At 42.1% G+C, this 14,991-nt stretch overlaps 1 protein-coding gene across 1 annotated transcript; it reads left to right on the top strand.

The window, feature by feature from the left end:
- Positions 1–4,466: 4,466 nt before the first annotated feature.
- On the top strand, positions 4,467–14,758 carry RRM2B (ribonucleotide reductase regulatory TP53 inducible subunit M2B). Its single transcript, XM_028736365.2, has 9 exons — positions 4,467–4,663; positions 5,378–5,539; positions 7,577–7,693; positions 8,044–8,177; positions 10,465–10,559; positions 11,042–11,175; positions 11,982–12,086; positions 12,370–12,483; positions 13,875–14,758. Exons 1-9 carry the CDS (start codon positions 4,604–4,606, stop codon positions 14,025–14,027), a joined length of 1,074 nt encoding a protein of 357 aa, XP_028592198.2. The 5' UTR covers positions 4,467–4,603; the 3' UTR covers positions 14,028–14,758.
- The last annotated feature ends 233 nt before the right edge of the window (positions 14,759–14,991 follow it).

The following is a 14,991-nucleotide window of genomic DNA, read 5'->3' on the forward strand; positions in this document are numbered from 1 at the left end:
TGAGCCCATTGGCTTGAAGTTAACATGTGTGAGTCACTTTGGCCTGCTGACCATGGGTCCTTGGTCTTCTGCCAGGAGATGGTGTCAGGGGGTAGGGAAGGGGTGGTCTGTCACCATCATCCATAAGGACAATGTGAGAGAGGGTCAAGCACCGCAGCCTGTTTGTGCCATATTTTATTACTGTGTGTTCACAATTATTCACTGTATATTGCTTGTTTTTGTTTTTTTTCCATTAGTTAAGCCTAACCTGAGATGGAGTGAGCAGCAAATGGGGCCTCAGTCTTTCAAGCAGACATACGATGCAAAAATTGTCTCATTTTGCAAGCAACAATTTGAAATTAAATATAAACTTGTTTAGATATCTAACAACTGCTATCTTACATATCCTTTACTGTTTGGCAAGCAGGCCTGTGCTACCCAACTGAAACAGGCAAATGTAAGAGCAAACATATTTATCACAGTACGAAGGATTTGAGATGGGACATTTAATAGTAAAGACACCAGTAAATCATCACATGTAAATCCCTGAAATAAGCATCTTGGTAAACTGAAAAGTACAGTACAAGTACTGAAAAGAAAGACACAAATAAGAATTACGTGGCAGATAAGCCTTCACCAATGCTAAGATGGTTTGGAATACAGCTCTCCATTCACCCCTGCCATTATGTGCCAAGGGGTTTGTGAAAGTTGCAGGAGATGGATATTTTATTTCACTCTACCAGGCACCTGCAAGCAAGAGTGATCTTGAAACGATTGAAATATACACGAAATCCATTTGTTTTAAGGCTCTCTAGCTTCCTAGGTGAACTGATTTTCACGGGTTACTCTGGTCTTGGTGGAGTTGATTCTTTATAGTCTTATGCACCTCCATCTATGACATCATCTTCAGTGCGCTGCATGACCCACAAAAGTGCTGCATGAGTTTTAGGATATATTTTTTAAAAAACAAGTCTGGTATGCATCCCAGATAAATGTTTGAATACCACTGGATGAAATCTTTTGAGACTCCTTACACTGCAAGAATTTCAACACAATCTTCCAAAAGCATTTTTGGCTGGCCAGACACTGAGCAAAGGTCAACTTTGGAACCAAAGAGAGGTCAACAACAGATGGCGATTATTGCCGAATGAGATAATGCCCAACCCTCTTTGCAGGGTCATATACCTAAGTAAATACTTCTAGTGAAGAAGTGTCCATTCAAGTTACCTTGGAGGCTGAGATGGGCATACGGTTTTGCTATGACATCTTTCAGCGGAACATTTTTTGAGTCATCCCTCTGGCTTGGATTGCAGTCATTAAGTTATAAACAGGATGACAAATTAATCCTCTAGGTTTACAGCTTTATGTATAGGCTACAGACATGTATATAGCCTATAGCTTTTCAGAGCTTTGAAGGTGGTAATAGAATCAGAGGGTAGACTTCACTGTTGCGCTATTACCATGGCTCCATCAGCACAAGCATTTCAGCTTGCTAGGTGGAACGATCTTGCTGCCTCCCCCCTGTGAGTTTTGAGGGCTCTCCTGACCCTCTAGAGCTGATTTGGGGGGCCCATGGGGGAGAAGAGGGGAGATTGTTCTCGTAGTAGTGCACTCCTCTCACTAGCGCAACTGTTTAGCTGAATCCATACCACAGAACCAGAGAGTTTGGAAGGGACTTTGTCTAGTCAAACTGCCTCCCAATGTAAGAAATGAACTTCTTCATTTCAACAAAATATTACAATTCTGAGCAATTGATCATACAATTGAACACTACCTTAAAAAGCATACTGGAACAAGAAAGTTTTAGTCAAGTATCTGAATCTCAGCAAGGAGGGGTGTCTGCCTAATTTCAGTTGGCAGGGAGTTCCACAGGTTTGGTACCACCATGCTGAAAGCAGTGTCACTGCAGTTCCTCCTCCTTGGATGTTCTGCTCCTTGGTGCTTGAGTGTTATTTGTGGCCAGGAGTGTCTCTTTTCTAACCAGAGGGTACTTCTGCTACACCCTCTCCTGATAAACAAGTAACAGACCACTGTGATACATGCCCTACTAGCCTCAAGACTGCACCATAGGCCTGCCTTTGAATGTTCAGAAATGACAACTGATCCAAAGTGCAGCAGAATGATTACTAGGCATGCCAAAGAGACCGCAGGATACCAGTCCTCAGAAGAGCTGCTCTGGTTACCAATGTGGTTCCAGGCCGAATACCAAGTGCTACTTTTAACATATAATCTCATGCTTTCTTCCATATGTTCTCTGCTTAAAATTTCTCTTCATGCTGTCAGTTGATTTCCAGTAAGGCAGCTTACTATTGAAAGGATATATATGGAGAGCTACTTGAGTGCTTTGTAGGATTAGGTCCCTACTTTCACTATTGTTATTTTTACTATTTGTAGTCTCTCCGTTATCAAGTCCAGACCGGTTACACCCCTGTACACGATGGTCATGGGGAAGGGCAAAGCTGTGGTCGGCCTCTTTAGAATTGAGGGAGCCATTTCTGGTCACCAGAAGACCAACTCAGTCAAAAGAGACGTTGCCTTTTCTAATTTGCTGTTAATTTCCTCCACTGTTCTTGCAGACAGCAGACAGTGGTCCTTGAGTATTTCCGCATAGAGCGGTGCCCTCTGTGATAGTAGTTCATGGGATAGTTCATGGGCGCTCGTCTCATCATTCTCCCCTGGGTGATCTCCACCCATTAAAGCGTCCTCACCTACCTGGGAATGTGCTCTGTTGGATGTGGTAGGTTCTGAATTCTGTCCTCTTACGAAATCATCCCGTTACCCTGCTTGCACTTCTGCTGTGGGCTCACTTGTGGAGTTGAGACCAGTCGCTTCTTTTTCCTAGTCATTTCCCTGGAGATGCAGCCGCTACTAATTTCTGCTGTAAATCGGAAAGCTCGGCGTCCTCCCAATATAGAGCAATTAATCGCCACTCCTGCTGATAATTAGTTGGTAGACTGAGTCGAGCTGCAGCTAATTAAGGCTTTCCCCGAGACTTTCCAGGACTTTCTCTAAGACTTTTAACTTGAGCTTTTAACTCAAGCTTTGTGAATATATTAGTTAAGGAAAAGCTGCCAAATGTTGTAGATAAAATACTGAGGCTGATAAAAACTGAATAAAAACTGATAAAACTAATAAAAACTGCACAAGTAATGAGGAGCTCAAGTCGATGCTTCCACTAATGACGGTTCTCGGGAATGGTGGAAGGAGAAAGAATTTGCCCATGTGAAGACCATCAGGTGGAAACTCTTACACATATGGTTCTTAAATGTAAACTATATGTTGATCTCTTCCAGCAGTTCCTAGATCAACTCTGCATCCCAAATGGAAACCAGAGTTAGAGGTCATATATTTTCTATTATTGGGGAATAATCAGGAGCTCACCAAATTAGTGGCTAAATATTTTTATCTGGTTTTTTGTTGTCGAAACACATTGCAGATGTCTGATCTCCCTGGAGACCTAGAGATGCAATGTTAGGCTGCTTTGCCTCTCTCATTTGACAAATGTTTTGTGTCACTGGGAAGGCAGGAATTCTGTATTGATTTGCTTATGGATGTTTGTATGTGATGCCAATAAAAGATTTGTTGGTGATGATGATATGTTCTCTGTATGCCTTGTGATCTTCAAATATCCTTTTGTGCATATTATCTTGGCAACTGATGCTTTCCAACAGAGGCTGTCCATTGAAATAATGACCATCTAGCAATGAGAGGAGCCAGCTTCCAGATCCTTATAAGTTTACTGCACTTAAAACAGCTCAAACTCTATTCCTATATATTACTTATATGAAATCACATTTGCCATTCTGTTGTCCATTCACCCCATTTGGAGAGATCCTCGGGAGCTTTTTGCCATTCATTTTTGTTTTGACAACTCTGATCCCTTCAAAGCACTTTGGGCACTGTAGTTTAACCTTCACAGAGTTACAATTCCTTAACAAACTACTGGGCCCGTAATTCTCTGTTGGTTGAAATGTGCTTAAAATGGGTTTTAAAGATATAGGCGTGTACATAGCCCAATCTGGTGTCCTTCAAAAGCTTGGTCAAGTTCAATCTCTGCATCTTCAGGTAGAACTAATAAGTGCTCTTAAAGGAGCAAGATCCACTCGGATGATCAGTTTAGCATAATAACAGATCTCTGGAACTGGAAGGGAGCCCCACTGTCATCTATTCCAAACCCCAAGCAATGCAGAAATCTCAACTGAAGCACCCATGGCTGATGGGTGAATAATGCAAACTCGATTGCATGTTAAAACATTATTTTACATACCTTCCAGTTCACATTTTTTTTAAGCTTAAACTTCTTCCCGGCCACTGAGGCGGAGCGCTGAATTCAGACGGGTTATTTATTAATTTAATTTTTGTTTGTCTCGAGCTGTGTCTGCGCCTTGACTTAAAGGACGACGAGGAGGAGGAGAGACTCAGTTTTGCAGAGGGAGCGCGAGCATTTGCCTTCCCTTTCGGCCGCACACAATCCCGCCTCCGGGAGGAGGAGCCTCCGAGTCGTGGTCTCTTCCGACACCGCTGCCCTTGCAGGTCCGCCGGTTGCTGCTGCGCGCAGGTCCCCATCGTCGGCGCCGCCTTCCCTTCGCCGGCGTTGCTCCCGGGCCGGGCCCGCTGCGGGGCCATGGGCGAGCAACGGGAGCGCCCTGCGTCGTGCGGCGCTGCTAGGCCGCAGGGGGACGAGGTGAGCAGGGCAGATTGGGATCTCCATTTCCCCGGATGGGTGCGCGCGTTTCCTGGGGATCAGGCCCCCGTCGAACCCGGAGGCCCTTACACCCGAGCAGGCGCACGCAGGATCGAGTTCCAGGGCCGCGATCCTATGCTCGCGCTTACTCGGGAGTCAACTCCGCCGCGCTCCGTGGCTCTGACTTCCGAGTAAAACTTAGGTTATATAATACGTCATTGAGTTTTCAGCGAGGCGGCGTAGAAAACCAGCGCACCCTCTACGACTCTTGTGCTCGTTTACTTTTTGAAAAATTATTTATTTGGTTCTTCAGATAAAGTTTTACAATCACATATGCAACGTACATCATAAAAACAAGATTCCTGGACTTCCCTCCTCCCCTTTCTGGGTCCCAGTGTTAGTCATTTACTCCTGCATCTTTTATAATAATCCAGATCTTTTACATCTCCGTTATATTCAAAATTCACCATTAAACTACAAGTGTTATTCCAATCCTACTAACTATTTTAACTGTTTACAATTATTTTTAAGATAAATTATAAATTTCCCCCATTATTAAAATTTTGGTCTTCTTGATTTTTGATTCTTCCGGTCATTTTTGCCATTTTGGCATAATTCATCAACTTAATCTGCCCTTCTTCTCTGGTTGAGACTTTTATCTTCTTTCCATCTCTGGGCCGATGTTATTGACTACTCGTTGTGTTCTTGCTTTAGAGATTGTTGCCGTCTTCAGGTGAGACTGAGGATGGTTTAAAACTGGGCGAAGAGCCTCTTTTAAGGAAAAACCCTCGCCGGTTTGTCATCTTCCCCATCCAGTATCCAGACATTTGGAAAATGTACAAGCAGGCACAAGCTTCCTTCTGGACAGCAGAAGAGGTGAGTGTAGCAACATGTAGAGGGAAGGATGTGTTTGTGCCTGCAGGTGTGTATTCTGTGTCCTGCTGTCTTAGAGGTGTCACAGTTTTTCCACAGTGACAATGGGGTTGCAAACAAAGCAAGCTTAAGTCTATGCTTGACTTGCGTAGTTCAACACCACTTTCAAGACGTTTCTGAAACATTTCAGGACATTTCAGAAGAGGAGGCAGCTGGGTATCCAGTTCCCAGGTGGCTTCCAAATGCCTTAGAATTTGCTATACAGTGGTGCCCCACAAGATGAACGCCTCGCAAGACGGAAAACCCGCTAGATGAAAGGGTTTTCCGTTTTGGAGGCGCTTCGCAAAACGAATTTCCCTATGGAGTTGCTTCGCAAGACGAAAAAATCTTGCGTGTCCCCGCGGGTTTTTTCCGCTCCCCCCCCCTTTCCTAAGCCGCCAAGCCGCCTATCAGCTGTTAGAGAATCGCGGAACGGATTCTTTTCGTCTTGTGAGGCACCACTGTAATTCTTAATGGATAGTTCTAAGAATTTGCCTAATTCCATTTTAAAGCCACCCAAATTGGTGTCCACAGCTACATCTTTTAATGAATTCCATATTTTGACTAGGCACTGTGTGAAGAAATACGCCTTTTTGCCTTGAATATTCCAACATTCATCTTCATTGCATTACCTCCTGTTCTGGTATTATGAGAGAAGAAGAAAAGCTTCTCCACAGAATGCATCTTTTTGTATTCCTCTATCATGACCACCCTTGCTTTTTTTCTAAACTAAAAACACCTCAAACATTGTATAGGCTTTTTTCGTAGGGGAGTTCCTCTAGCCACTTAAGCGTTTTGGTTGGTATAGGAGAATAAAAAGAAAGGAAGGGTCAAGAGACCTAGGAAAGCCAGACTTTAGGGACAGCTAGGAGAGAGGGTGACGAAAGACTGACTCCATTCACTGATGTCACAACCACACCATACATTTAAGGCACTCTTGTACCACTTTAAAAGTCATGGCTTCCCCCAAAGAATTCTGGGAGCTGTAGCTTGTAAAGGGTGCTGAAAGTTGTAGATACATAACTAACACTTGCCCCAAAGAGGCTCACGTGGTGCTGTCATTGTCATCTGTTTGGCACCAGGCAAAGACATTTGTCTTCTCCCAAGCATTTGAACACTGATATGGGCCACTGATAATGTGCTGTTTTAGGTAGTCTTTCTGGAAGCAGCTGGTTCATCTTTTTGTGTCTGACTTGTTGAGTGTGGATGAACTTTAAGCGTATTAATAAAAGAATTATGTGGCACCTTAAACTCTTAATACATTTATTACAGCACAAGCTTTTGTGGACTAGAGAAAGGAGAAAATGGTAAGGCGGTAACTGAATGGCAATAAGATACAAAAATTGCAGTCAGTGACACTGAGAGCTCAATATATGTTAGATAGATACACCTGTAAAATTTTACCATATTGATGATAACTCCTGAAATGATTGTATTTACACCTGCAGTGGGGCAGGGAACAGTTAACAAGAAATGATCATAGATAGCGCAGATATCCTGGCATATTTAGTGTACTGTTTCTTAAATTAATTCATTTTTAATTGTATTGGTTTCGTGTTTATTATTTGTTATTTCTGTTAGCCATTTTGCGACTTTTGGAGGAGTGGTGATAATAACGAAATTAATAACATGTCTTTGAACAAGTTATGGGCATCCTCTTTCCCTGTCCACTTGCAAACTATCCAGTCCTTGCAAATGTCTTTAAATGAAGCACAAGGCATCGTGGAGAGAAGCTTTGTAGGAACTATATGAATGCGGCGGGTTGGTAGATATTGGTTTGTTTTGGTTTTGTTGCTCTTGTTCTTTTGTATTTTGTGTTCTTATCTTGTATCTTTGTGTTGCGAGCTGCCTTGAGATCTACAGATGAAAAAACAGTATAGAAAATTAATTAATAAAGAATTTGCCATTTCATTTCCCTCAAGAGTTTCTTTTGTCTTACAGAGTTATTAATGAACCACTAAAGTATAAATTTGCAATGAATTTTTCTTCTTCCTCACAAAGGTTGACTTATCAAAGGATCTTCCTCACTGGAACAAACTGAAACCTGAAGAAAAATACTTTATTTCACATATCCTGGCTTTTTTTGCAGCCAGCGATGGAATTGTGAACGAAAACCTGGTAAGATACTTTATGGGCTGCTTTTCTAACCCTGTGCTGCCTGCCTTATTTGCTATTTCAGCACCTGCAGTCAAGCTGATGAAACACTTTGGCATTTGACTTCAAGGCTTATTTGCCATTAGTGTTTTGAGCAAGCAGTTCAAATATTTAAGGTCCTTAGATAAGTTGGCACTTGAGGATTGCAGCTCCAAGTGTTGAGAGGAAACACCCATTCCCTTGGCCATAGTTTCCTGTCGTCTGATAACTACATCAAATGTAGTGCTTTCCAGTGATGGTAGAATCATGCACCCTTCTATGAGTTGTTAAGAATGTATATGTGTGAATTACCTCTAACCTTCTTTTCTTGTCAGGTGGAACGTTTTAGTCAGGAAGTGCAGATCCCAGAAGCTCGCTGTTTCTATGGCTTCCAGATACTAATAGAAAATGTTCACTCAGAGATGTACAGTTTATTAATAGACACTTACATCAAGGATCCTGAGAAAAGGTAATCACCGTAAGTATTGCCACAATATAGAGGATTTCTGTATTGTGTTCTTTCCATACTGAATGACTGTCCTGGTTCAGACATAACAGGAGAGATCACTACAGTGGTACCTCAGGTTAAGAACTTAATTCGTTCTGGAGGTCCCTTCTTAACCTGAAACTATTCTTAACCTGAGGTACCACTTTAGCTAATGGGGCCTCCCACTGCTGCTGCACCGCCGCCGCACGATTTCTGTTCTCATCCTGAAGCAAAGTTCTTAACCTGAGGTACTATTTCTGGGTTAGCAGAGTCTGTAATCTGAAGCATCTGTAACCTGAAGCGTCTGTAACCTGAGGTACCACTGTATAGCATTAAGCCACAGTGGGACTTGGTTTCAACTTTCCTCCCTTCCGTCTGTGAGGAGGAGGTAAAAACATCTACTTTTTCCTTTCAACAAACCACAGTTCACTGTGACTTCTCAGCTTGGAAATTGTGGTTTGTTTAAAGCTAAACTGTGGTTAGGAGAGGATGCGGGTGGCGCTGTGGGTTAAACCACAGATCAGAAGGTCGGCGGTTCGAATCCCCGCGATGGGGTGAGCTCCCGTTGCTCGGTCCCTGCTCCTGCCAACCTAGCAGTTTGAAAGCATGTCAAAGTGCAAGTAGATAACTAGGTACTGCTCTGGTGGGAAGGTAGATGTCGTTTCTGTGCGCTGCTCTGGTTCACCAGAAGCAGCTTAGTCATGCTGGCCACATGACCCGGAAGCTGTATGCCGGCTCCCTCGGCCAATAAAGCGAGATGAGCGCCACAACCCCAGTCCACCATGACTGAACCTAATGGTCTGGGTTCCCTTTACCCTTTATGGTTAGGAGAAGTCAGAGCCAAATCATTCTTTCAGATGATTCCGATGTTTCCAATCTCCTCACAGGTATGCTTGCGGCGAAGGTTCATTGCAGCTCATTATCATAGCAGGAGTTTCATTAAACTCAGAGCAGTATGTGTTTTTGTGCTTAAAAATAGGAACCAATATTCATCAGAGTAATCCAAAATTGAACTTTTTTTAAAAAAAAACTTTCCTCTGTATAAATGATACAAGTTAAGAAACTGCATGCATTTCTTTAATTTGAATAATTCAGCTTCAAGTAAGTATGAGAAAGAGCAAGGAACTGCATGGTATTGAGGCCCTCTGATTGACCTCTAGAAATATAACTTCCGAGATTCTACAAAACACCTTCAAGCTCATGGCCAGTCATATGGACTAGAAACATGATTTTAAAATCGTGATTCTTGAAATGCTGGGAATTCTGCAACAATTAAGGCTTCACACAGCACTTTCATGAAATCGCAGAATACATGCAGCCCTGAATAAAATTGTGCAAAATTACAAAGATGGAAAATGTGTGTAGCTAGGATAGAATGGTGAATAACTTTTTCCATGAAGGGGCTGGATGTGAGAAATGAGGTAAAAAGGTAGAAATTAGTTGAATACTGGTTTCGTCTCTCTCCCCTACCCAGTTCATATGGTTTTTTTATTTATTTAAAGACAGAGCAGTCACTAAGTTCACTAGTGGCTTACCTGGACAGGTGTCCAGTCTGTCCTACCACACCAGTCACTGTTGACCAAAGGGTGACTTTTCCTTCAGAATTAATGTGCTGAAATGAAATAGCCTTGTCAATCATGCTGTAAATTACTCAGTGGTGTAATGAGTTAATATTTCCTTCTAGTTTGAAGGCAGGTTCTGAAAAAGGTTTGTGCCATAACGTTCTTCAAGATGCAGAAACTTCTTGTTTTGCCATAACGTGCACACATTCAGAAGATCATTTAATCATGTATCTGTTACGAGAGGATTGAGCCATCTGTGGGTGACCCCCTGCTTCAGATACGACTGTGTGAAACCCTGTTTAAACTTGCGGTCAGGGAGGCGGTGGAAGGAGGCTGCTTGTATCATCTCATTTTCCCCACGCCTCTTGCCACTTAGGGCTGCACAAGGCCCTGATCCTGTTCAGGATCTGAGTTTGGCCCAGATTAGGCTGGGCCCCAGAGTGATCTGGCTGGAATAGGGCCTGATCAGGATTACCAAATTGGGTTCCAGACTGTACTGGGGTGCTTTGCACAGCCCTGGGGTGGCATTCAACTACGTTTTACTCTTGAGTAGACCTGTTGAAATTAATAGCCCTAGCTTAGTTATGTTCATTAATTTCAGTGGTCCGCTTTGGGTAAAACATAGCTGAACCACCCATATTGTCCGATGCACGGACGTGATACTGGCGCCTCAGATTCTTGATACCTTTTGGTTTGTTTTTTTCCAGGGACTTCTTATTTAATGCTATTGAAACAATGCCGTGCGTCAAGAGGAAAGCTGACTGGGCACTGAGGTGGATAAGAGACAGGGAAGCCACTTTTGGTAGGTTGCTTCTGAGTAATGCATTTCCACTATACGTGCCTTAGTTGAAATAATGTTTTTGAGTGTTCTAAAGTTGTTTAATGCCTCTCAGTGTAAGAAACTGAACTGGTATAGAGTAAGACTCTACCTGAGTGGGATACCAGGAAGGAGGGGCTATGGTGTTGAGTTGTGTTATCCTGTGGCTGAAGGTGGTTGAATGAGCTGGTTATAAATTATGCTTAAGACTACCAGGATTGGGGCGTTTATTTGAGAGGAGGGACACTCGAGTTCATACTCCATTTTTGCATTTGATTTTTGTGTTCTCTAAAAAATATTTTGTTTTCTTGTTAATTATGTTGCTTTCAGTGCAGATTGTTACTGTATTTGTACTGGAATTTCCTCTCCTTTTATATGTTGCAACATTCTATTTTACAGTTTGAGGGGTTGGTGTCTGAACTTTGTAACCATAATGTGTGTATGTGTTTTTATCTCCCCTGAAACAGGCGAGAGAGTGGTTGCTTTTGCTGCCGTCGAAGGGATCTTCTTCTCTGGTTCTTTTGCGGCTATATTTTGGCTCAAGAAAAGAGGACTGATGCCAGGCCTCACTTTCTCCAATGAACTCATTAGCCGAGATGAAGTAATGCGTGTGTGTGGGGGGGGTTTGATGTTCAAAATGGGGTCCAGTCTTGTTCTCTGAAAGCAAAACCGTCCAAATAAAAGAGTCACAGATACTAGAAATCCCCCCCCCCGCTTGATTTTTTTTTAAAAAAAACAACAACCAGTAGTATCTGAATTGTTGAAATAGTGTAAATGTATAAATAGTGTAAATGTATCTAAAATAAACTAAATAAATACACTAAATACACTAAAATAGTGTAAATGTCTCACTTTAGATTAAGCACAGCTCATTTTAATAAGAATGATGTGTTTCCCCCAACTAATAATGCATGTTGCTGTCTTGAAATTTTTAAAATCTGAAAAATCAGGGTGGGTGGATTGGAAGCCAACTTGGCCCTGTCTGCACTATACATTTAAAGCAGTATCATACCACTTTAAACAGCCATGGCTTCCCCCAAAGAGTCTTGGGGACCATAGTTTGTCAAGGGGTGCTGAGAGTTGTTAGGAGACTCCTGTTGTCTTCTTTGCTGCTTTATATTGCTGTCTTATCAATATCTTCTGGCTAGTTCTATTCAGTTTTTAAAATTGTGGGTGGGTGTTGCTGTAAAAAGCTTGGCCCTTTTAACGTTTACTTTAGGATGGATGGATATATTTATGTATGTATTTAAGGCGCACGCGCACACACACACACACACACACACACACACACATATATATATATGCACCTTAAATACATAAATAAAAGTGGAAAAAGAGAGTTTTTGCTGCTGGTTTGTAGAAGCAAGGTGAGTGTCCCTTATTTTCCATTTCATTCTCATTTTTCAGGGACTCCATTGCAACTTTGCCTGCCTAATGTTTCAGTACTTAGTGAATAAACCTTCAGAAGAAAGAGTCAGAGAGATTGTTGTCAATGCAGTTGAAATTGAACAGGTGAGCAGACGAGTCTCCGGGTTTCTTCTTCTGCATCCAAAATACTATTCCTCTTAAGAAGTCAGGTGCCTGCTCTACTTCACTTTTGCACCAGTCACTGTTTGTCACTGCAGTTGCTTCAGGATGGAGCACCTTGACATCCATCTCCAGATCTCAATGTGTTGTAGCTGTGGCTCTCTTTAAAGTGGCCTCTGTTAACATGGCAATCAGACTATAATGGGTTATTCCTAAGTAGCTGGAACTGTGCTCCTGCTAAAATATTTTACCTTTTTCTAATTTACAGGAGTTTTTGACAGAGGCCTTGCCAGTTGGCTTAATTGGAATGAATTGCACTCTGATGAAACAATATATTGAGTTTGTAGCAGATCGGTTACTTCTGGAACTGGGCTTCTCCAAGGTAAGGTAGCTCAGGAAGATATAAACATTTAACACTAGTCTCCTTACAATGCAATCCTAACCATGTATTCTAAGAAGTAAGTCCTGTTGAATTCAATGGGGCTTACTCCCAGGTAAGTGGGGTTGGGCCTTAGTAAGTTTTGCCATAGTCATTTGTTTCAGGGTTGGGCCTGAGCTGTGTAAGCACTTGGAAATAAAATATACGATGCATAGAATAAAACCAGGAATGTTTTGACTAGTCTTTTTTTGGTCAGGTTACCTTGCAAAATACTGTACATCTTATTTACTAATTGTGTTATTTATTTATATCGTTTTGTATCATTTATTTATTTGAGAAAATTTGTATTCCACCTTTCTGCAGCAAAATAAATAGTGTGCAGGGTGGCTTGCAACATAATGTTACAAGTAACATCTTGTTAACAAATAATGTACAGTGGTACCTTGGTTCCTGAACGGCTTAGTTGTCCAACAAATTGAGTGCAGGAAGCTCCTGCAGCCAATCGGAAGCCGCGCCTTGGTTTCTGAATGGTTTTGGGAGTCAAATGAACTCGCAGAACAGATTATGTTCGAGAACCAAGGTACCGCTCTATGGTAAAAAAAAAGAACACAAGTAAAATAAAACAACAAAAGAGACAATAGAACACTCACTGAAATGTGAGTATCAGACATTAGGGCCCAATAAGTCAAATTAAAATATTGTCTAAGAAATTATGACTCTGAAGCAGTGGCTGCTTCACCTGCAATATACCACTGGGTGAAGCAGACACCATGCTCTGATTCTCATACCAGCCCTGAGCGATGTATTGATTGATACATCGCCCAGGCTTGGTTCATGTAATGCCAAAGTGGGACTTGTCGTTCTGTCTAAATGGCCTCAGAATATGTGTTGTCAGTTATGAAATTTAGCTCTGGTAAAAGTGCTTGGGAAAGTGGAAGAGGTGATAGATGTGCTGGGAGAGTGACGCTAATTCAGGAGCTGCCATATAGCAGGCAGATAAGTAACTGCAGAAGAATTAAAGCTTTGTTGCCTTTGCTTGTGCCCAGACAAGGCTGTGGGCAGAATTATTCTACTTGTTTTTTTATTAAATTTATATACCTACCTTCATCCCAAGATCACAGGGTGGTTTACAGCATAAAAAAACAAAAGAAAAGCACAAAACAGCTAACATAACAACAACAAACCCTTCTCCACAAGCTTATTTAAAAGGCCATAGTTGTTTAATCAGCCAAAGGCTTTGTTATAGAAGGGTGTTTGGTTTTTTTTGCTATTAAGAGAAAGGAGTACTATCTCAGTAGAAAAGGCCTCCAGCAGTTATCTACCAGAAATTTGTAGGAATGTTGTCTTCCTTAGGCCAGTAACTGCAATTTAATAATAACTTTGCTTTTTCTCAGGTCTTTCAAGCAGAAAACCCTTTTGACTTCATGGAGAACATCTCGCTGGAAGGAAAAACCAATTTCTTTGAAAAGAGGGTTTCGGAGTATCAGCGTTTCGCAGTTATGGCTGACACCAACGATAACGTTTTTACTCTGGATGCTGACTTCTAGGATTGCCTTCTTCAGAAGACGAGTGTTGCAAAAAAATGTTCATGTGCCACTTACCTGCTTGAAAAGCTGCTATTTCTTCTACTGGAAGTAGAGGGTTCTGGGAACATTTTTCCATGTTTCCGCACATGATGAAGTTTTTTATATGACATATTTATTGCAGATGGTGATGTAAATGACTGCGTGTGTGTGTGGGGGGGGGTCCTCTTTACCAAAAGTCCCTTTGATAATTCATGCAACTTTTCTACTTAACAGTTTCTGAGTAATACAATTGTGGCATTTGTGGAAGCCTCAATTTGCTGTTTTATGTAGAGCAGTAAGGCTGCAGTCCTCAAGATGGCCCGAGCCACCTTAGGATGCTGTGTAAGTGCTGCTCAGTGGGTGGAGAGGAGTTCCACTGGCAGAACAGTTCTTACACTCCCAGTGCACCCCTAAAATTCTCCGTTAGTGTACATGTAGCATTGAAGATGTGTTGTGGTAGGGCTTGAAACAGGATGGATTGTAGCAGGCCTTCGGATCTGCAGGATCAAATGGCCCCACAGAAAGGGTCCTGGAATAGACATAGTGATTCTCCCCCCGCTCCCCTTCTGGCTAGAGCAAGCAGCAGGGGTTAGGCAGTGCCACATCCTCCACCATGGTGCCCTCCTTTATCCCATGCCCCCCCCCTTTAGAATTGCTTTGGTCAGCTGTGTGTTGAATCATGGTAATAACTAAAGCTTTCGTTGCACTGAAAATTTGTTCTTTCATTCTCTGGATTCATTGAGCTGAGATGCACACACTCTCTGCATTTGAGCAACCATATAGTCTTGCTAAGCCAAGATATGCACAAGCCTTTTACATATACTGTACAAGCAGTTCCCTCGTTCCTGAGCTATGATTAAAGCAGGCCAGCTCTAATTAACCATGGTTCCCTGTTTGGTTTGAATGGGAAACTAGAACTACCTGTTTCTGAATAAGCCAAGGTATT

Source organism: Podarcis muralis, chromosome 8 (assembly GCF_964188315.1).
Source record: "Podarcis muralis chromosome 8, rPodMur119.hap1.1, whole genome shotgun sequence".
NCBI lineage: Eukaryota > Metazoa > Chordata > Lepidosauria > Squamata > Lacertidae > Podarcis > Podarcis muralis.

What these genes read in the sequence shown, in the direction of transcription:
- RRM2B (XM_028736365.2), top strand. Translation starts at nt 4,604, where the DNA reads ATGGGCGAGCAACGGGAGCGCCCTGCGTCGTGCGGCGCTGCTAGGCCG. An exon ending in ATCAAGGATCCTGAGAAAAG is followed by an intron (nt 8,178 to 10,464) that starts GTAATCACCGTA and finishes GTTTTTTTCCAG; the next exon opens with GGACTTCTTATTTAATGCTA. An exon ending in AGACAGGGAAGCCACTTTTG is followed by an intron (nt 10,560 to 11,041) that starts GTAGGTTGCTTC and finishes CCCCTGAAACAG; the next exon opens with GCGAGAGAGTGGTTGCTTTT.